The sequence below is a fragment of the Erythrolamprus reginae genome, chromosome 1 (assembly GCF_031021105.1).
Source record: "Erythrolamprus reginae isolate rEryReg1 chromosome 1, rEryReg1.hap1, whole genome shotgun sequence".
Taxonomy (NCBI): Eukaryota; Metazoa; Chordata; class Lepidosauria; order Squamata; family Dipsadidae; genus Erythrolamprus; species Erythrolamprus reginae.
The window spans coordinates 361,017,098-361,038,074 of record NC_091950.1 but is presented as its reverse complement, the minus strand read 5'-3'; the positions used below and the strand labels follow the sequence as shown (position 1 = coordinate 361,038,074).

The 20,977-nt window shown below is 41.2% G+C and overlaps 2 protein-coding genes across 3 annotated transcripts in view; one reads left to right on the top strand and one right to left on the bottom strand.

Moving 5' to 3' along the window:
• IARS2 (isoleucyl-tRNA synthetase 2, mitochondrial) overlaps positions 1 to 17,917 on the top strand; it is a 54,253-nt gene extending 36,336 nt beyond the window's left edge. The window contains exons 17-23 of the mRNA XM_070734389.1: positions 4,124 to 4,249; positions 6,189 to 6,320; positions 7,683 to 7,789; positions 8,589 to 8,734; positions 10,308 to 10,498; positions 15,833 to 15,974; positions 17,620 to 17,917. Coding sequence (XP_070590490.1) covers positions 4,124 to 4,249; positions 6,189 to 6,320; positions 7,683 to 7,789; positions 8,589 to 8,734; positions 10,308 to 10,498; positions 15,833 to 15,974; positions 17,620 to 17,762 — 987 coding nt within the window. The 3' untranslated portion in view covers positions 17,763 to 17,917. The remainder of the gene's footprint in view (positions 1 to 4,123; positions 4,250 to 6,188; positions 6,321 to 7,682; positions 7,790 to 8,588; positions 8,735 to 10,307; positions 10,499 to 15,832; positions 15,975 to 17,619) is intronic.
• A 1,981-nt stretch (positions 17,918 to 19,898) lies between these two features.
• RAB3GAP2 (RAB3 GTPase activating non-catalytic protein subunit 2) overlaps positions 19,899 to 20,977 on the bottom strand; it is a 72,286-nt gene continuing 71,207 nt past the window's right edge. For both annotated transcript variants that reach the window (XM_070734388.1, XM_070734387.1), the window contains exon 35: positions 19,899 to 20,667. In XM_070734388.1, the coding sequence (XP_070590489.1) occupies positions 20,524 to 20,667 (144 nt within the window). In that variant the 3' untranslated portion in view covers positions 19,899 to 20,523. The remainder of the gene's footprint in view (positions 20,668 to 20,977) is intronic.

Sequence of the window (20,977 nt, the reverse complement as noted above, 5' to 3'; positions counted from 1 at the left end):
TCTATGTTGTTACACACTATGCACAGGGGTGGTCTTTTTTAATTTCTGTGTTGAGACTAGCTTCCTTTTTCTGTATCTTTCATTCCCATGGCACCTAAAGCAAAGTGTTAAGCAAAACCAGTGGAAAACCAGGACCTGACATCATTGTGCCTTGCCATAGTTTGTTCACCTTTAAGAGCTTTGTGAATGAATTTACTCTGTGCACTTTGATCAGTTAAAAAAAAACCCCAGATCTCAACAGGCAGGCAGCTTGGAGGACCTTTGTTAGCCTTTCATTTGCACAAGCTGCTGGGAGGCCCTTTGTGCCTGGTTCAAGTAGAATGCCTGTGCTGGGGGAAGAGAGAAATGGTGGTTTTGGTGAATTTATTTATTTATTTTTATTGATTGATTGATTTTGTCCAATACACAATGAGGGTTTTAGTGGGTATACACATAGTAAAATACACGATGAAAGTTATAGAGGATATACTCATTGTAAAATATATCTAAGATATATTTTATAAGATATATTTATAACCAACGTAACGAAGTATAGTGGTTGAGGTGTTAGGCTACCAATAAAGGTTAGTAGATTCAAGTCTACCCACATCCAGGGAAATTCACCCTATAAAGATGTAAGAAATGGGAAGATGATACAAATAAATATGTTTTAGTCTTATGTGCCAGCCATAAAGGGAATGAAAAAGGGGACTTTTTCTCCCCAGTGGGTTTCTGCTACCCTTTCTCTACTTACTACTGCATCTTGTAAGGGTTAAGGTTAGGGCTGTTGATCAACCTTGTTCACAAAGAGTCAGCCCTAAGTTTAAAATTCAGATTTACTTGTGAGACTGATATTAATGTGTAGGAAATATTGTATAGAAGTCTTTCTTATCTTCAATCCCTAGATGATAATGATGATGATGATGATGATGATGATGATAATAATAATACTAATACTAACAACAACAACAACAACAACAACAACAACAACAACAACAGAGTTGGAAGGGACCTTGGAGGTCTTCTGTTCCAACCCCCTACTTAGGCAGGAAACCCTACACTACTACAAACAGATTGTTATCCAACATCTGCTTTAAAACTTCCAGTGTTGGGGCATTCACAACTTCTGGAGGCCAGTTGTTCCACTGATCAACCTTAGTTATCAGGAGAAATTTCTCCTTAGTTCTAAGTTACTTCTCTCCTTGTTTAGTTTCCACCTGTGGCTTCTTGTTCTACCCTCAGGTGCTTTGGAGAATAGCCTGACTCCTTCTTCTTTGTGGTAACCCCTGAGATACTGAAACACTGCTATCATGTCTCCCTTGGCCCTTCTTTTCGTTAAACTAGCCATTCCCAGTTCCTGCTAGATCAAGATGCATTCTAGATGCTTGGCCTGAGCGCCATATCACTATTAGCCAACTTGGTCAGCATTAAGGATTTATAGGTTTTGTTTTTCAACAAAATTACCTGGGAAACATTTATACTGTCATGAAAACTGCACTCTCGGATTCATCCCAGAATTGTTGCTTCTTTTATATTACGTTAAACCTCAGAAGGAGGCCGTCCTTAAGCAGTTATATCAGCAGCTGTATATTGCTTTATTATTATTTTTTGTAGAGGAGCTCAAGTCAGGAACACAAGGTGTTCCCTCCAATTTTTTCATTTAACAACCCTGCGAAGTAAGTTTAGGCCAAAAGAGAGTGACTGTACCAAAGTTATCCAGTGATCTTCCATGCCTAAAGAATCTGGGCTTGTCTAGCACTTTACCAAAATGCTGCATTACTTCTACAGTGGTACCTCTACTTACAAATTTAATTCGTCCCGTGACCAAGTTCTTAAGTACAAACGTTTGTAAGAAGAAGCAATTTTCCCCTAGGAATCAATGTAAAAGCAAATAATGTGTGCGATTGGGGAAACCAGGGAGGGTGGATGCCCTGTTTCCTCCCAGGAGATTCCTAGAGAGGTCCCATTGAAGCTTCTCCCTGCATTTTCCGGTTACACTTTCGGAGGCTCGGGTTTGTAAGTGAAAAATGGTTCCTGAGAAGAGGCAAAAACATCTTGAACACCCGGTTCTTATCTAGAAAAGTTTGTAAGTAGAGGTGTTCTTAGGTGTTCTGCCGGACTCTCTGGTAGGAGCCTCCCAAAAATTCAAAGGTACAAATTTCAGACACACATACGTTTGAAAAAACAATGTTCTTTATCACAAAATTCAAAATAATCTAAGCACTCTTTTCGTATTGCAAAGAGCACTCGTCCCAAAACAACCTGGTAGTTTGTACAATTTCCCTTAAGCAGTCATTAAGTACTTAGCTTGCAGCTGTGAAGAAAGTCACAGCCCTTCTTCTTCCACGAAGTGAAACACACTTTGCTCTGCTTTGGTTTCAAAGTGGTGAAAAGTCAACAAACAAAAGCCAGAATCAGCAAGACATTCATGAAACACAAGGATCAGATAATTCTCCACAAGGGCCAAACCCACACGCTGCTATTTATAGCAGCAGCACTAATTACAGCAGCCCCACCCAACCACAGGTGGCCTCATTTACTTTTGTAATAATCCTTTAGTTGTTGCTTCCTATGCATCACTCTACGCATGCGTGGATGTGTCATTAATTCTTGTTCAGAATCCAGAGATGATACAGGTGATTGATCTCCTCCTGGGCTGTCTGCCAAACTCTCCTCCTCCCTGTCACTCAGGCCTCCTTGGTCAGAGGAGGCTTCGTCGGCAGATTCCACTGGGAGCAAAACAGGCCTGCAGCATGTGGATGTCTCCCCCACATCCACCTGCACATTCCTTGGGGCAGCAGCTGGGCCAGAGCTAACCACATTAGGTAGAGGTACCACTGTATTTGCTAGGCTATGAGAATATATGTGTGCACGTGTATATTTTACAGAGCAGCAAGCAGGACATTTGTTTTCTGGCAGTATCCTTTGACTGATGCCAAGATTGTTCAAGTAGTAAATAGGGTTTGACCTCCCTCCTTTTCACTTTGCAGCAGGCAGCTAGTTTGGTGTAGTGGTTAAGGTGTTGGCCTAGAAACCAGGAGACTGTGAGTTCTGGTCTGACCTTAGGCACAATAGCTACTTGGGCAGCCTTGGGCAAATCATTCCGTCAGCCTAACCCACCTCACATAGTTTTTACTGTGCAGAAAATATGAGGGGAGAATATTATGTACTTTTGCTGCTTAGAGTTACTTATAAAATAATAAAAGTGAGATAAAAATCTAATCTAATAATAAAGAACATGAGCAGCTTGTTTTCTTTTTTAGTGAGGCATCAATCATGCTTTGTAGGGTTACAGTATTCAGTATTTTACTTTCACATAAGATGTCCAACAGATACTTTGTCAGAAATCAACTTTTTCACGATTCTTATTTATTTCATTTATTTTATTTTATTTATTAGATTTGTATGCCGCCCCTCTCCGTAGACTCAGGGCGGCTCACAACACAGTAAAACAGATCATAACAAATCTAATAATTTACAATTTAAAATATTTTAAAAACCCCATTATTAAGCAGACATACGTACAAACATACCATACATAAATTGTATAGGCCCGGGGGAGATATCTCAGTTCCCCCATGCCTGACGACAAAGGTGGATTTTGAGGAGTTTACGAAAGGCAAGGAGGGTGGGGGCAGTTCTAATCTCTGGGGGGAGCTGGTTCCAGAGAGTCAGGGCCGCCACAGAGAAGGCTCTTCCCCTGGGTCCTGCCAAACGACATTGTTTAGTTGACGGGACCCGGAGAAGGCCCACTCTGTGGGACCTAATCAGTCGCTGGGATTCGTGCAGCAGAAGGCAGTCTCAGAGATATTCTGGTCCGATGCCATGAAGGGATTTATAGGTCATAACCAACACTTTGAATTGTGACCGGAAATTGATCGGCAACCAATGCAGACTGCGGAGTGTTGGTGTGACATGGGTATACCCACGGAAGCCCATGACTGCTCTCGCAGCTGCATTCTGCACGATCTGAGTTTCCGAACACTTTTGACAGAATGTTTACATTGTTCTGGGGAAAAGTCTTTATGGCCAACTTTGCTGCACAGTTATAAAATAATATGTTGAATTTATTTTGGAGAACGGGGATTCATTGAGCAATTGCCAGCACTGAAAGGTGTTTCCTCTCCCTCTTATTAATGTATAGGATCACAGCACTGAGCCACCATACGGGGCTGATACTTTACGCTGGTGGGTTGCTGAGTCCAATGTTTATACAGAAGTGCAAATTGGACCAACTGTGCTCAGTTCTGCTCAAGATGATATTAACAAGGTAAGTTGAAGCCACTACAAAAATAGTTCAGCTTTCTGGAATATGTAGTCAGGAAAGAAGGTGTATCAATCGTATCTCAATAGTAGTTTTCTTTTCCTTTGCCACTGGAATAGTTTTCACTTGTGTATCTTATGATAATAGTAATGATTTTGCCCTTCATGGTTGTGTTTATCTGTACCTTCAAATAAACTCTTAGCAAATACATGGACAGCTACTTGCAATTTTATTGGCAACAAATGTTGAGCTTTAGATTTGCCATTGCCTTCTTCCTAGGGCAGAGAGAAAGTGTCTGGCTCAGGTCCACCAGCTAACTTTTGTATCTAAGTCAGGATCTCTTGGTTTCTACTCTACCCTTGAAGCACAAACTGACTGTAGCCCTTCATGGTTATTGATCCTAGAATAAATTGTCCCATCGATTGGCTTTTGGGAACAGGGATTTTATTTATTTATTTATTTATTTATTAGTTGGATTTGTATGCCGCCCCTCTCCGAAGACTCGGGGCGGCTCACAACAAGTGAAACAAATCATAATAATCCAATTAATTAAAATATTTAAAGATTAAAAAAAACCCCATATACTACCAGACACACACACAAGCATACCATGTATAAATTGAACATGCCCGGGGGAGATGTTTAATTTCCCCATGCCTGACGGCAAAGGTGGGTCTTAAGGAGTTTACGGAAGGCAGGAGGAGTAGGGGCAGTTCTAATCTCCGGGGGGAGTTGGTTCCAGAGAGCCGGTGCCGCCACAGAGAAGGCTCTTCCCCTGGGGCCCGCCAACCGACATTGTTTAGTTGACGGGACCCGGAGAAGGCCCACTCTGTGGGACCTAATCGGTCGCTGGGATTCGTGCGGCAGGAGGCGGTCTCGGAGATATTCTGGTCCGATGCCATGAAGGGCTTTAAAGGTCATAACCAACACTTTGAATTGTGACCGGAAATTGATCGGCAGCCAATGCAGACTGCGGAGTGATGGTGAAACATGGGCATACCTAGGTAAGCCCATGACTGCTCTCGCAGCTGCGTTCTGCATGATCTGAAGTTTCCGAACACTTTTCAAGGGTAGCCCCATGTAGAGAGCATTACAGTAGTCGAACCTCGAGGTGAGGAGGGCATGAGTGACTATGAGCAGTGAGTCCCGGTCCAGATAGGGCCGCAACTGGTGCACCAGGCGAACCTGGGCAAACGCCCCCCTTGCCACAGCTGAGAGATGGTTTTCTAATGTGAGCTGTGGATCGAGGAGGACGCCCAAGTTGCGGACCCTCTCTTAGGGGGTCAGTAATTCCCCCCCCCAGGGTAATGGACGGACAGATGGGATTGTCCTTGGGAGGCAAAACCCACAGCCACTCTGTCTTAATGGGCCTTTAAAACTAGATCTCACAAGCCAGCCAAGGAAGTTCTCCTTGTCTGTCTGTTCCTTCTACATGTGGTATTCAATGTGTGACTGCAAATTTCACTAATTGTTGGTATAAAATATTGAAATATATGTCGCTTGTACTTAGACCTCAAGTGCAATATACCTGTCCGAGTGTTGTATTATAATCAAAGGACTTTCTCATCATTAATGGAAACTAAGACAACTTTATTCATTAGGAATCTCTCTATATCACTGCAAACCAAACCTTTGCAGAAGAGACTGGTGAAAGAACTGGAGGAAATATAGTGGCTATTGAGTATCATCCCATACAGCTTTAGGATTAGCAACTCTCTTGGATAATTTCCAGAAAAGTTATAAATACTTCCATATCATCTCTCCCTAAATCTCAAAAAAAATAATAATCTTAAGGTAGAAGAGCTTGTCTGAAAAATCTTCAGGTTTCTTTTTGCCCCCCCAAATAAATAGCATATTTGAAATACTGTACATGGTTATATTTTTGGCAAATGTTTTTTCAAATAATTACTTGAATTTCATGAACTATTTTGGAATTTGTTGATAGCTTCGAAATACACTCCGTTTCTTGTTGGCGAATCTAACTGGCTTTAGCCCAGAGACAGACTCTATCCCCACATCAGAGATGTATCTGATAGACCAGTACATACTCCATCTACTGCATGGCTTCGGTAACCAGGTAAGCACTAGGGAATAACTGGAACTATGGACACTTGTAGTATAGAGTGGTTGATCTGTGAACTGGGTAGATACATTTTTGGAGACAATAATTCTCTTAACTGTTGCATTATTGTACTAGAACAGAAGTGCTATAGATATCAATTTGCGACATAAGAGAATCCCTTAGAACAGACCCCTACCACCTACTACCTTTCCGCTAGCATTTGTATATGTAGAGTTTCTCCATCCATTTCTCCATCTTTAGTAAACATTCTACCCAGTAGAAAACCTTAACATTATGTTTACCAAATACAATAGCAAAATGTGAATAGGGAAGAAAATTGCAGCTTGAAGGTAGAAGATATGTCTTCAGAGACCAGCATTTAACTACCAACTTCATATGTTCTGCTGTAGATGTTTGCTGGATTTTAGGTCCTGCATAGCCAAGACTATTTGGATACTTTAGCCATCGTCTTTCTTCCTTTGCTGAAATCAGCAAACTCAAAGATGAAATAATCTAAGCCACAATAATATCTTGGAAGGTGTAGTAGGGCAGCGATGGCAAACCTTTTTTTCCACATCCATATTCAATGCCTCAATGGAGCACCCACTCCATTTCCTGACTTCCAGTGAGCCCAGTAGCCCATTTTTCACTTTCCACAGGCTCCAGAGGCTTTCTTGGAGGTCAGGGAGGGCAAAAATGCCCTCCCCTGTCCCCCTGGAAGCCCTCCGGAGGCTGAAAACCCCCTCTCAGAGGCTTCATGCAAGCCAAAAATCAGTTAGCAGATGCCCACATGTGCGCTGGAGCTGAGCTAGGGCAACGGTTCGCGTGTTAGCAGGTTCGCCATTACGGGTGTAGGGAGTGGATTGTCAAAGCCTAATTTTATGATGAGGGACACAGTTATAGTACTAGAGAAATCTTGGACAGGGTAGTATGGAGGAGAAGGAAAGGACAATACTTGGTTGGTCTGCTATTGCTGCTATTGCTTTAAGTAGTATGAATGCGCAAAAATGATTAGCTAAATGACAACCAGGTCATGGTTGTCCCAAAGGTACTTTCTCAAGAGACACCTGGGCTTTCTTTGTTTTCCCTTGAAGACATTACACTTTTCATTCAAGAAGATTCTTCAGTTCTGAAGAAGCTTCTTAGATGAGAGATGAAACAGCTTCAAGGATAAAGAAAGTCCAGTTGCCTCTTGAAAAAGCATCTTTGGAATTAACTAGCTAAATCTGCCAATAATTTAAATTCTTATTAAAAATACTGTTTATAGTCTCTAGCTTCTACATTCTGGTGCTTCCTGTCTCCTTTCCATCTTTATTTTTCTTTGGAATAACAGTTACTTGCATTTTAAATTAGTTTTTTTGGGGGGTTTGTACTTAGGTTACACAGGCATATAAGGAACATGACTACGGAAAAGTCATCCGATTACTTCAAGCCTTTTGTAGTAAAGATCTCTCCAGTTTTTATTTCAGTATAATTAAGGACAGGTAAGTGAACTTTTTAAATACCCTTATCAGATAAGGAAGCCTCAAAGAATGAGAAATGCATGCTCTGTGCGGTTTGTCCACAAGATAAATGCTTCCTGAATGGACACAGTGAGATGAGTTATTTTGTAACTTAACAGAAACGGGTGGTTTCTTCAGCTCACATGCAAGAGGGAGATTATGATCCCGCTATATAGAGTGCTGGTGAGACCACATTTGGAATACTGTGTTCAGTTCTGGAGACCTCACCTACAAAAAGATATTGACAAAATTGAACGGGTCCAAAGACGGGCTACAAGAATGGTGGAAGGTCTTTAGCATAAAACATATCCGGAAAGACTTAATGAAATCAATCTGTATAGTCTGGAGGACAGAAGGAAAAGGGGAGACATGATCGAAACATTTAAATATATTAAAGGGTTAAATAAGGTCCAGGAGGGAAGTGGTTTTAATAGGAAAGTGAACACAAGAACAAGGGGACACAATCTGAAGTTAGTTGGGGGAAAGATCAAAAGCAACGTGAGAAAATATTATTTCACTGAAAGAGTAGTAGATCCTTGGAACAAACTTCCAGCAGACGTGGTTGGTAATTCCACAGTAACTGAATTTAAACATGCCTGGGATAAACATATATCCATCCTAAGATAAAATACAGAAAATAGAATAAGGGCAGACTAGATGGATCATGAGATCTTTTTCTGTCGTCAGTCTTCTATGTTTCTATTTTGATATACATAATTTATTCCAATAATATTTAATGTTTAGAATTGTTTCCCCAATTATTTTGCTTTCTAAAATCCAGACTTTATTGTGAAGAAGAGAAAGATGCTAAACGCCGTTCATGTCAAACAGCCTTGGCAGCAGTTTTGGATACAATGGTTCGTTCTTTTGCACCAATTCTTCCACACCTGGCTGAAGAAGTATTCCAGTATATCCCATATAGAAAAGGTATGAGACTAATAAAACTATTAAGAAAACAGTTTTATTACTGTACCTTAATAAAGTACTGGTAATTGTCCATGCAAGTCTGCAGATTTATGGAATCCTAGCCAGATCACTAAATTCAAATCCTTGCTCAGTGCAAAATTTAAAATTAAAAGCACCCTAAGGAAGGCAGAGCGCCAAAAAATTGAGGCCTTTGAACTATGCTGCTGGAAAGGACTCCTGTGAGTCCCTTACACTGCAAGGCGATCAAACTGGTCAGTCCTAGAGGAGATCAACCCTGACTGCTCTTTAGAGGGCCGAATCCTTAAGATGAAACTCAAATAATTTGGCCACCTAATGAGAAGGACAGGCTAATTGGAGAAGAGCCTAATGCTTGGAATGATTGAGGGCAAAGGAAGGGGACGACAGAGAATTAGGTGGCTGGATGGAGTCACTGAAGCAGTCGGCGTGAGCTTAAATGGACTTCGGGGCATGGTAGAAGACAGGAAGGTCTGGAAGAATGTAGTCCATGGGGTCACAATGGGTCGGACACAGCTTTGCAACTAACCAGATTCTATAGAGTAACTTTAACACTTACTCTGGGGCATAGTTGTCAAACCCGCGGCGTCACATTGCATCACATGATATTTTGGAGTGTTTTTCCCACTGGCAGAGCTTGGGGGGGGGGGGGGGCATTGTCTGCATGTGAGGCCTCCGGCCCGTGGGCTGCCAGTTTGACACCCTTGCTCTAGTGCAAACTGCTGGTCTCTCTTGCACTTCTAAAAATTATTGGGGGACAGGTACATATAAACTCAAGTGTGTCCCACTTAAGGTGAATGGGGAACTTTAATTCATAGATATTACTTCCTTGATCAGAGACAAATGAGCCGGGGTGGCGCAGCAGGTAGAGTGCTGTACTACAGGCCACTGAAGCTGACTGTAGATCTGTAGGTCAGTGGTTCAAAACTCATCACCAGCTCAAGGTTGACTCAGCCTTCCATCCTTCCGAGGTGGGTAAAATGAGGAACCGGATTGTGGGGGCAATATGCTGGCTCTGTTAAAAAGTGCTATTGTTAACATGCTGTAAGCCGCCCTGAGTCTAAGGAGAAGGGCAGCATAAAAATTGAATAAACAAACAACAAACAAACAAATATTGGTGTGTAATCTAATGAATTCGCCTCAATGAGCAACCTTATTTCCATCAGCTGAACTTTCTGGGTTGGGTTCAGACAAGCCCACATAAAATTTTAACCCTTATTCTTAGCTTTATATAGTACAATGCCAGCGGTAAAATGCTCCTGGTTAGCTTTTGCCTGTCGGTCGTGGGAGAGGCAGTGCGAGGCTCCACCCACCTACCCGGACGCCACCATTTGGGTTCTTTTATCCTCTGCGCATGCACAGAATGCTTTGTGCATGTGCAGAGGGTAGAAGAACCCAAATAGTGGCGTCCAGGTGGGGTAGGCAAAGCCTCACACTGTCTTCATAACTGGCTGTCAGATGACCGACAGACGCGACCAAACTGGGAGCAATGCTGTTTATCTGCAGCTATTACAGAGCTGCTAATGCATTTGTTTTCCCCACCCTTTTCTTTTGCAAGAGTCCGATAGTGTGTTTCGTTCCGGATGGATGACCACAAGTGCTGTATGGAAGAAACCAGGCCTTGAAGAAGCAGTGGATGGAGCATGTGCAATGAGAGATGGTTTCCTTGGCTTTATTGCAGGCAAAAATGCTGCGGAATATCAGGTGATTCTAGTCATTGAGCCTGGCCTGTTCTTTGAATTAATGGAGGTGAGTAGAAAAATCATAACCTAATATTACATCTTAACTAGTTCTTTCGTTTTCAAATGTTTAAGAACAGCTACTGAGAAAAGCCATTTATAATGCCTTAATTCAGAAACACTTAAAGACTATAAAGAGATATTTACGGTACTCAAAGTTAATTACAGGTAATCCTTGACTTATGACCACAGTTTACGGTACTCAAAGTTAATTACAGGTAATCCTTGACTTATGACCTGTCACTAACTGTTGCAGTCGTTAATTGAGCTGTGGCCAATTTTATGACCTTTGTGCTGTGGCTGTCTTCCCGCATTGACTATTGCTTGTTGCTTTGCTGGGAAGGTCATAAATACCGTATATACTCGAGTATAAGCTGAGTTTTTCAACCCAAAAAATGGGCTGAAAAACACAACCTCGGCTTATACTCGGGTCATTGACAAAGTCACCACACGAGGGCGCCATTGCTTTAGCGCACACCGTAGTTCCTCTCCCTGGCTCAAGCAAAGGAGGCAGCCATTTGCTCCAACCGAGAGGGGGGAAAAGCAATGGGAAGCCGGTGAGGTCGTGTGTGTGTGTGTGTGTGTGTGTGTGCATGCCCCCTCTCCCCCCCACCGTGAAAAAAGCCAGCTACCTCTTGCTGAAACCCAGAGACTTTTTTTTTTACTCCCTGTGTGTATTTGTCAACAGGTTTACAGTAACTATTCCTTGCTCTCTCTGCATTGCCCTTAGTTGGATTAAAAAGGCCCCCTGATGTCAGATTCTCCTCCCCCTCCTTTGAAAGGATTTAAACTGTTTAAAAAATGGTATTTTGTGGTAGTTGCTGTCCTTGCTTGGATAGGATCTAATAATGTGTTATGAGGCAGAGCTAGACAGGAATTCTTTTTCTATCTGTCTATCTTTCTATCTATCTATTTTTCTATCTATCTATTTTTCTATCTATCTATCTATCTATTTTTCTATCTGTCTGTCTGTCTATCTATCTTTCTATCTATATCTGTCTGTCTGTCTATCTATCTATCTGTATCCATTTCTATCTATCTATCTATCTATTTTTCTATCTTTCTATCTATCTATTTTTCTATCTATCTATTTTTCTTTCTATCTATCTATCTATATCTATCTATCTATCTATCTATTTTTCTGTCTGTCTGTCTGTCTATCTATCTTTCTATCTATCTATCTATCTTTCTATCTATCTATCTATTTGGTTTTCTATGCTGATAACCTCACAGCAGCTAATGCTGAAGCTCTTCTTTGGATACACTTATTTATTTGTTTGTTTGTTTGTTTATTTATTTAATTGGATTTGTATGCCATCCCTCTCCAAGGACTCAGGGTGGCTCACAGCATATATAAAAACAGAACAATAATGTAAATCCAATTAATGATGAGAAGGAATCCAGTTTTGAAGGATTTTAACTCTTAGGTTTTAGCTTTGTTGCTGATCGAGCTACTTTTTTTACTTTTTAATTTATTGTTAATATTGTTAATTTGTTTACCCTCTTTTACATTTACAGAGCTAGTTTACTGGTTTTCTTTAAAATAAATATTCTAAAACATGTCTCAATTAATGTAATTTTATTGTTTTCCATTTTTATAAGTTACCAGTAGCCACTGCATTTTCTAACCTCGGCTTATACTCGGGTCAATACGTTTTCCCAGTTTTTGTGGCAAAAATTGGTGCCTCGGCTTATACTCGGGTCGGCTTATACTCGAGTATATACGGTAATCATGTGATTCCCCAATGCGTCAGCCTTTGTAAATACATTCTGGTTGCTAAGTGCCCAAATTTTGATCATATTACTATTGAGACATGGTTATGATCGTAAGTGCAGGGATCAGTTCTAAGTCACTTTCAGCACCCTTGCAACTTTGAATGGTCATTAAAGAAGGGTCATAAGTTAAGAACTACCTGTAATGGTCCAATTCTGAGATAGAAATGTTCATTTATTATTACAACAAATATTTTAGATTTAGATAAGCAAGATATAGAATCCAAAGACAAAATATAGAATACATTTATTTGCCCTATGATTCTGTGATCTTGAGCACAAACGTTTCTTGTTTTCTTGCCCATTTCAAAATAGAGGCCTCCTTTGACTTCCATTTTGTTTTTGTTGGATTTTCTGCCTTTAGAGCAGTGTTTTTCAACCAGTGTGCCACGGCACACTAGTGTGCCGTGAGACATGGTCAGGTGTGCCGCGAAACTCAGAGAGAGAAAAAAAGCAAGAGAGAGAGAGAAAAAGAAAGCAAGAGAGAGAAAGAGTGAGAGAGAGAGAGAAAGAGAAAAAGAGAAAGAAAGCAAGAGAGAAAGAGCGAGAGAGAAAGAGAACAAGAGAGAGAGAAAGCAAGAGAGAGAGAGAAAGAAAGCAATAGAGAGAGGGGGGGAGGGAAGGAGAGAGAGAGAAAGAGAGCAAAAAAGAGGAAGGAAGAGAAAGAAAGGGATGGAGAGAGAAAGAGGGGAGAGAGAAACAGAGCGAAAGGAAGAGAGAGATAATTTTTTTGTCCAAACTTTTTTTAGCCCCCACCCTCCCCCCGCTCAATGTGCCCCAGGGTTTCGTAAATGTAAAAAATGTGCCGCGGCTCAAAAAAGGTTGAAAATCACTGCTTTAGAGAACAAGATATGCAGTTCAGTAATACTCAACCTTAGACTCTGAACTGTTTGTAACCAGGATTCCCTCCATTACTCCATTTTTATTTGATGCTTTCAGTTTCTTGAAATAGAGGCAAAGTATTTGAGGATTCAGATAACCCAGTTTGTAAAATAACCTCACGATTCAGATAAAACCATGTTTGTAAAAGGATTTGTGTGTTGGTACTGTAGAGCCCTACTATAAATCTACAATTACAGACTAACATGATTTAGCTATATAACACACACTTGTGCTCACAAGTTTACATACCCTGGCAGAATTTATGATTTCCTGGCTATTTTTCAGAGAATATGAGTGATAACACAAACAACATTTCTGTCACTCATGGTCAGTGTTTGGCTACAGCCATTTATTATCAGTCAACTGTGTCTACTCTTTTGCAATCATAATGACAACAGAAACTACACAAATGACCCTGATCAAAGGTTTACATACCCAGTTCTTAATACAGTGTGTTGCCCCCTTTAACATCAATGACAGCTTGAATTTTCTTGGTATGTGTGGCTGAGGCTTTTTATCTTCTCATATGGTAAAGCTGCCCATTCTTCCTGGCAAAAAGCCTCCAGGTCCTGTAAATTCTTGGGCTGTCGTGCGTGAACTGCACCTTTGAGGTCTCCCCAGAATGGCTCAATGATATTGAGAGGTCAGAGACTGAGATGGCCACTCCAGAACCTTCACTTTATTCTGCTGTAGCCAATGACAGGTCGATTTGGCCTTCTGTTTAGGATCATTGACATGTTGGGATGTCCAAGTACGTCCCATGCGCAGCTTCTGGGCTGATGAATGCAAATTGTCCTCCAGTATCTTTGCTAACCTACAGCATTCATTGTGCCATCAATTCTGACCAAACGTCCTGTGCCTTTGTAGTTCACACATCCCCCAAACATCAGCGATCCGCCTCCATGTTTCACAGGTGTACTTCTCATCATAGGCCTTGTTGACTCCTCTCCAAATATAGGGTTTACGGAAAGCTCCATTTTGGTCTCATCAGTCCAAATGACTGTGCCAGAAGGTTTGAGGGTCGTCTCTGCTGTTTCCCTAACAATTTTCCTGGCAGTTGTGGCTGAAAGTTTAGTTGGTCTGCATGACTGTGGTTTGGTTTCAACAAAACCCCTCAATTTCCATTCCTTGATTAGAGTGTGAACATTGCTGATTGGCATTCTCAATTCCTTAGATTTCTTTTTATATCCCTTTCCTGTTTTATACAGTTTAACTACCGTTTCCCACAAATCCTTTGACAGTTTTTTTGCTTTCCTTATGATTCAGAATCCAGACACGCCAGTGCAGCACTGGACGAAGAATGCAAGGGTCTGTCAGGAAGCCAGAAACTCATTGGCCTTTTATACACACACACTAGATTACATGCAAACAGATCACAGGTGAGGATGGATACCTTTAATGACCATTCACACCCCTTTGTGTCAACCTGTGTGCATGTTATCAGGCCAAAAGTACCAGGGTATGTAAACTTTTCATCAGGGCCATTTGGGTGGTTTCTCTTGTCATTATGACTGCAAAGAGTAAACACAGTTGATTGATAATAGATGACTTCAGCCAAACACTAACCCTGAGTGACAGAAAGGTTTTCATGTTGTTCTGCCTGACTGGGCTCAGGCAATGTGTAACAGTCCAAGGAAAAGAAATCAAACTCTGCTAACCAGCAAACTTGTATTAGATAAACAAAAAAGGGTTACTCAAAAACAGTTCTTAGGGTCCGAAAACAATGAGAGTGCAAGGCTTACTTCAGCCGCATACAAAACCACAGAAAAAAACAAAGACAACCTGGAATGAGCAAAGACGTTTCAGGAGTCCTTTTGAATCTTTGGAGTAAACAGCAAGTCCCAGAGTTTTCACCTCCCACTTGTCTGAAAAAGCTGGGTTGAAAACTCCAACGGCACGGAACAGAAACTTCAGAGCAGGAACCACAAAATAACACAGATAAACAGCCAGTTTGTCTTGGCCTTTGTTCCCTTTTATCCCTTTAGCCCTCATTAAGGGAACCACACCCAGCCCAGGTGCTCCTATAATGACTTGTAATACTCCTTAAAGCGATCCCTTCTTTGCATCGCTCTTCGGCTACGCAGATCAATATATTGATCTGCAGAAGAACCCAGGGACGAAAGACTGTCTGAGGGACTGCATGCCAAATCCCCTGGGCTGTCTGCTGAATCCTGCATCCCAGTGGCCTCGCCCTCCTGGCTGTCTGCCACATCTTCCTGGCTGTCAGCCAGGCTTTCGCATTCACTTTGTGCCGCATCTCTCCCATCTGTGGGAGCAACGACTGGCCCAGGCCCAAACACAACACATGTTAGCACTCATATTCTATGAAAAATGGCCAGGAAATCATAACTTCTGCTAGGGTATTTAAACTTATGAGCACAAGTGTACTTCCCTACCGTGGGCATATCGTGGGTGTTCTTGAATTATAAATAATGCACACCATCATCATAAATGGAAATTATAATAAAGTCCTCCACATACATCCAATATCACAGTAGCAAGCCTGAATTTAATGTTAATACTGAACAAGCCAAAGTAGACTTAAGTTTGCATGTCTTGCCACCAAATCACATTATGGCTTTTAACTATGGCAAATCAAGCCTAGCTTATTGTATAAATTTGAATTGTCACAGATTGTTTGCATTTGTACCCTTTTTAAGATCTAGTTAGCATGATCATTTATCACTAGGTGCTGCAACCTGAGGAGTGCTCTAATACATCTCAGTTAAATGAAATAATGATGACATCACAGACAACATTACTGACCGAAATACCTAGAGATGTGAATGCTGATGATATGATTAAAGGCACATTTCTGATAAACTTAGAAGGTAAAGTAGATTTTTGTTACACATCCACATTTTGTTGCACATCCATGTCCAGATTATGTTAAATGTGTTTTGGGCATGTGATGATAGGACTAGAGGACGACTTCTCTTGATGCCCCAGAGCAGTGATGTTAAACCTATGGCAAGCATGTCACAGGTGGCACATGGAACCATATCTGAGGGGGCACGAGGCGTTGCCCTATGTCAGCTCCAGCGCTCATGCGCGTCATGACCAGCTGACTTTTGGCCTTTTCGGCCATTTTCGTTCTCCCCAGGCTTCAGGAAAGCCTCTTGAAGCCTGGGGATGGCAAAAAACAGTCCAACGGGCCAATCGGAAGTTTACTACCGTGTTTCCCCGAAAATAAGACACTGTCTTATATTAATTTTTGCTCCAAAAGTTGTGCTACGTCTTATTTTTGGGGGGTGTCTTATCTTTCTCAAATGAGACAAATTCACAGGCAGAAAAGCTGACACCCCCAAAGAAAGTTACCATACGGTACCTGTCAGTATGGCACCCACACACACAAACGACGGCACTTATATGGTACAACAGTATACTCCCGCTATTGCAGCTTCCGGCCACCAGAGTAACTACAGTCTATGCACTGTAGTGGAGACTGTAATGGCGGTGAGACAGCAGCAGACTGTGTCTGCTGTACTGGACGGCACAAAGCGATGAAAGGAGCCAGCAGGGGACGCCACATTATTACGGTACCGCTATGAACAGCTTTGAATGGTACTGTATGTTTTTCCACCGTATCGTATGTAAACTTGACTACGCCTTATTTTCGGGGGGTGCCTTATATTAGCAAATTCTGCAAAACCTCTGACATGCCTTACTTTTGGGGTACGTCTTATTTTCGGGGAAGCAGGGTAGTGTGTGTCACCCCCAGCCTCCTTTTCGCTGTCAGAGGTCTTCAGCTTTGGACAGTTGCAGCCAAGCCTCTCACATCTCGGTCCATTCCTTTTGCAATCAGCCAGGCTTTCCTTAGGGCCTCTGCAGACGATAATAGAGCTCCAGATCGATCCAGAGCTCTGTTATTGGTTATAGAAGCCTTCAGGAAAGCCTTGCCGGTCGCAGACGAAATGCGCCGAGGTGTGCAAGGCCTGGTTGCAACTATTGGAAAGTAAGTAGTAGGGCAGCTCCACTTCCGTTTTGTTTCTGAACTTCCAGCTGGCCCGTTTGGCCAATTTTCAGTATCCCCAGGCTTCATGAGGCTTTCCCTGAGCCCTAGGGAGAGTGAAAAACCGCCCAATTGGCCTACTGGAAATCCGGAGGCTTCAGTGAGACTCTGCACTGGGGAGCAGGATGGGAGGGGAGGGGGGTCACACGCATGCGTGGGGAGAGGACATTGCATTATGGGTGTGGGCAAGTGCATGCTATCACATACACGCACACCCTTTTGGCACCTGAGCCAAAAAAGGCTCACCATCATTGATCTAGAGCAGTGTTTCCCAACCTTGGCAACTTGAAGATATCTGTACTTCAACTCCCAGAATTCCCCAGACAGCGAATGCTGGCTGGGGAATTCTGGGAGTTGAAGTCCAAATATCTTCAAGTTGCCAAGGTTGGGAAACAGTGATCTAGAGAGAAGTCAGCAAACAATGAGCTTTCACGTGGTATTAATTTGAACCTTTTCCAAAATAGGTGGTGATATCCGGGAGGAGTCTGCCTATAAAGTCATTGTTCTACCAGCTGCCAAATCAAAATGCCCCCGTTGTCGAAAATATACTGCTGATTCAGCAGAGACTCCGTGCACACGTTGTATGCAAATTCTTGGTGAGAAATGATAGCGGTTAAATCTCTTTGCTGGCTAAAGCAAGATTCACATTTTGAGAAAACATGGAATTACACAGAAACCAACATATTTTTTTGTCTGAAAGCTAAATTCAAAATTCAGGTGTATATATTTAAGCTTGTACACTTAATAAACCGCTTACTAAAATGGCCTGATCGTCCTTTTCTTTGTAAGGCAGAAAAGCAGCACAAGAGGAATTCAAATCCAGGAAGGAAGCTGGTTTTTTTAATCCAGTGTTAGCTAGCTCAATGTTTCCCAACCTTGGCACCTTGAAGATATCTGGACTTCAACTCCCAAAATTCCCCAGCCAGGAATTGAAGTCCAGATATCTTCAAGTTGCCAAGGTTGGGAAACACTGTAGCTGACAGTTCACTTTATTTATTTTATTTATTTATTTATTAGATTTGTATGCCGCCCCTCTCCACAAACTCGGGGCAGCTCACAACAATAATAAAACAGTATACAATAAACAAACCTAATATATAAAAAGTATCTAAAAACCCATTAATTTAAAACCATTCAACGCAAACTATATAAGCCTGGGGAAAATGTCTCAATTCCCCCATGCCTGATGGCAGAGGTGAGTTTAGACTTTAGACTTAGGTGGTGCGGCTTTATTGCTGTTCATGGCTCTGAATGAACCTTTTTTCTGTAGTTGCTTCCAGCACAATCAACCCCCACCCACCCACGCAGATCACCTATCAGTAAGAAAAAAAATATGTGGAACCTTCATCCTCGTCTAGATTTCTCAATCATAATTAAGAAATTACTTTGTTAAATAACTCTTTGTCCTTTAACTGTGCAGCAATAAAAGAGAGTGGCTGGCTCTTCCTTCAGTTCTGAAAGTTGTGACAGCCTTTTAGTAAGATCACCTGATCCAGTATTATCAAATTTTTACAGAATGTGTGGGAGTTTAGTATTCAATTAATTTTTCACTATGATTGTTATCAATTTAAGAATGAAGTACAGTGTTCCCTCAATTTCCGCGGGGGATGCGTTCCAAGACTGCCCACAAAAGTTGAATTTCCACAAAGTAGAGATACAGAAGTAAATTCACTATTTTTGGCTATGAACAGTATCACAAGCCTTCCCTTAACACTAAACCCCTAAATTGCAATTTCCCATTCCCTTAGCAACCATTTACTCACCATGTTTATTTATTAAAGTTTATTTTAAAAATATTTATTAAAGGTGGATGAAAGTTTGGCGATGACATATGATGTCATCGGGCAGGAAAAACCGTGGTATAGGGGGAGAAAACCACAAAGTATTTTTTAATTAATATTTTTGAAAAACCGTGGTATAAACTTTTTGCAAAGTTCAAACACGCGAAAATCGAGGGAAAACTGCATTGCTTTACAAAGTCTACACTTACACTCTACCACAGACAAATGGAAGGATCTGAAGGATCCTTGAAGGAAGGAAGCCGCCCCGAGTCCTCAGAGAGGGGTGGCATACAAATCCAATTAATAAAATAAATAATAAATAAATCTTCATGAACTTGGTTCTATCATCCAGTCCCACTGAATTTCAGACTACTCAGTTACAATAACAGAAGGCTTACGGACAAAAAGTTATCCAGTTCCTTCAATTATTTTATGCTAACTTCAGCACTCCCTCCAGGGGTTTTCAAACTTGGCAACCTTAGATATGTGGACTTCAGATCCCAGAGTTCCCTATCCATCATTCTGGTTAGGGATTTCTGGGAATTGAAGGCCACACATGTTAAAAGTCAGTCCAATTTCTCAATGGTTAACATTGTCATATATTGGAATAGAGCCTCGGTGGTGCAGTGGTTAGAGTGCAGTACTGCAAGCTACTGCTGCTGATCACCAGCTGCCAGCAGTTTGGCAGATCGAATCTCAGGAGGCTCAAGGTTGACTCAACCTTCCATCCTTCCAAGGTCGGTTGTTGGAGGCAATATGCTAACTCTCTGTAAACCGCTTAGAGAGGGCTAGTAAAGCAATTTGAAGTGGTATATAAGTCTAAATGCTATTGCTATTGCTAATCGTTGTGGGCCAAATATAACATTCAACATAGGGAAGACAGTGCAGTACACCAAAGTTACAGTAAGCTTATACAGCAAGGAAAGTTGTTGTAAATGAGACCAATGCTTTTACAAAAGTGATAAACTAAAATTAGATTCCTGATTTTATTTCATATTTAAAACATGAAGAAGCAACATCATTTTTTGATCATTTTTCCCACCAGATAGCTTGCTCTTCATAAGTTGATACTGTTTTTATTGTGAAAACCCAGCTATAATGTAACTGTAGAAAGCCATCCTTTAATGCTTACGTTTATGGCTAATTGCCTCTTGATTAAATGTAATTAGGCTATCATTTTGAAGAAGTATTACTTAACTAGCGTACATAATATGTAAGAGCTCTGATTTCTCAGCTTCTGATTGAATTCATCTTGCTTTAACATTTAAAAAGCAGTCTATTTTCTAGCACATAGTAAATTCCTAATATGTTAATTTGAACAGCACTAAATTGTTCTTAAGCAAACTATTACACAAATGCTCGGTATTAGAAATAAATATTTAGAGTTATACACAAATATACACACCGCTGGTATTACCCACCAAAGGTGGATCTTAACATATATTTATCCTCTCCTAAAGTCTTGAGCTGTTAGATTGCCAAAGATGCTTGAGACTGTTTTGTCAAGATGATTCTGGTTCTTATATACAATTCTTCATTTTTATTAGAGACCTGTTTAGCCAAGGTGCTTCAGTTTCAATCTTGTTGTCATGACATTCCCTCCACAGCTTCAATTAGATGCAAGGCAACACTATACTGCCCGTGGTTTTCTGGTAGGTGTTCTATCACTTTATTTACTAATTTAGCCGTTGTAGTAATTGGCACTTCTACATTTTTAAGATCCTGTGGATCCTGCAGAGAGAATTGAGACAATCTTTAGGTTGCTCTAATAGAAACAGACATGCAGATCACTTCCAAAACCCAACGGATAGACCTAAGATAATTTCTATTCATCATTAGGAACATCCCTGTAAACTAGTTGTATGAATCAATACTAATTCAGTGAGGAATATAGCAGATAAAGTACTTTTGTAGCTTTAGGACCATTTCCAAGAATTTTCAGCCTTGCTACAGCTGTTCTTAGAAGATTAAAAAAAGACGAATGACTTCATTCCTCTTGCTTTATTTGGAAGTTTGACAGCTAAGAACTATAGAAAAGCTG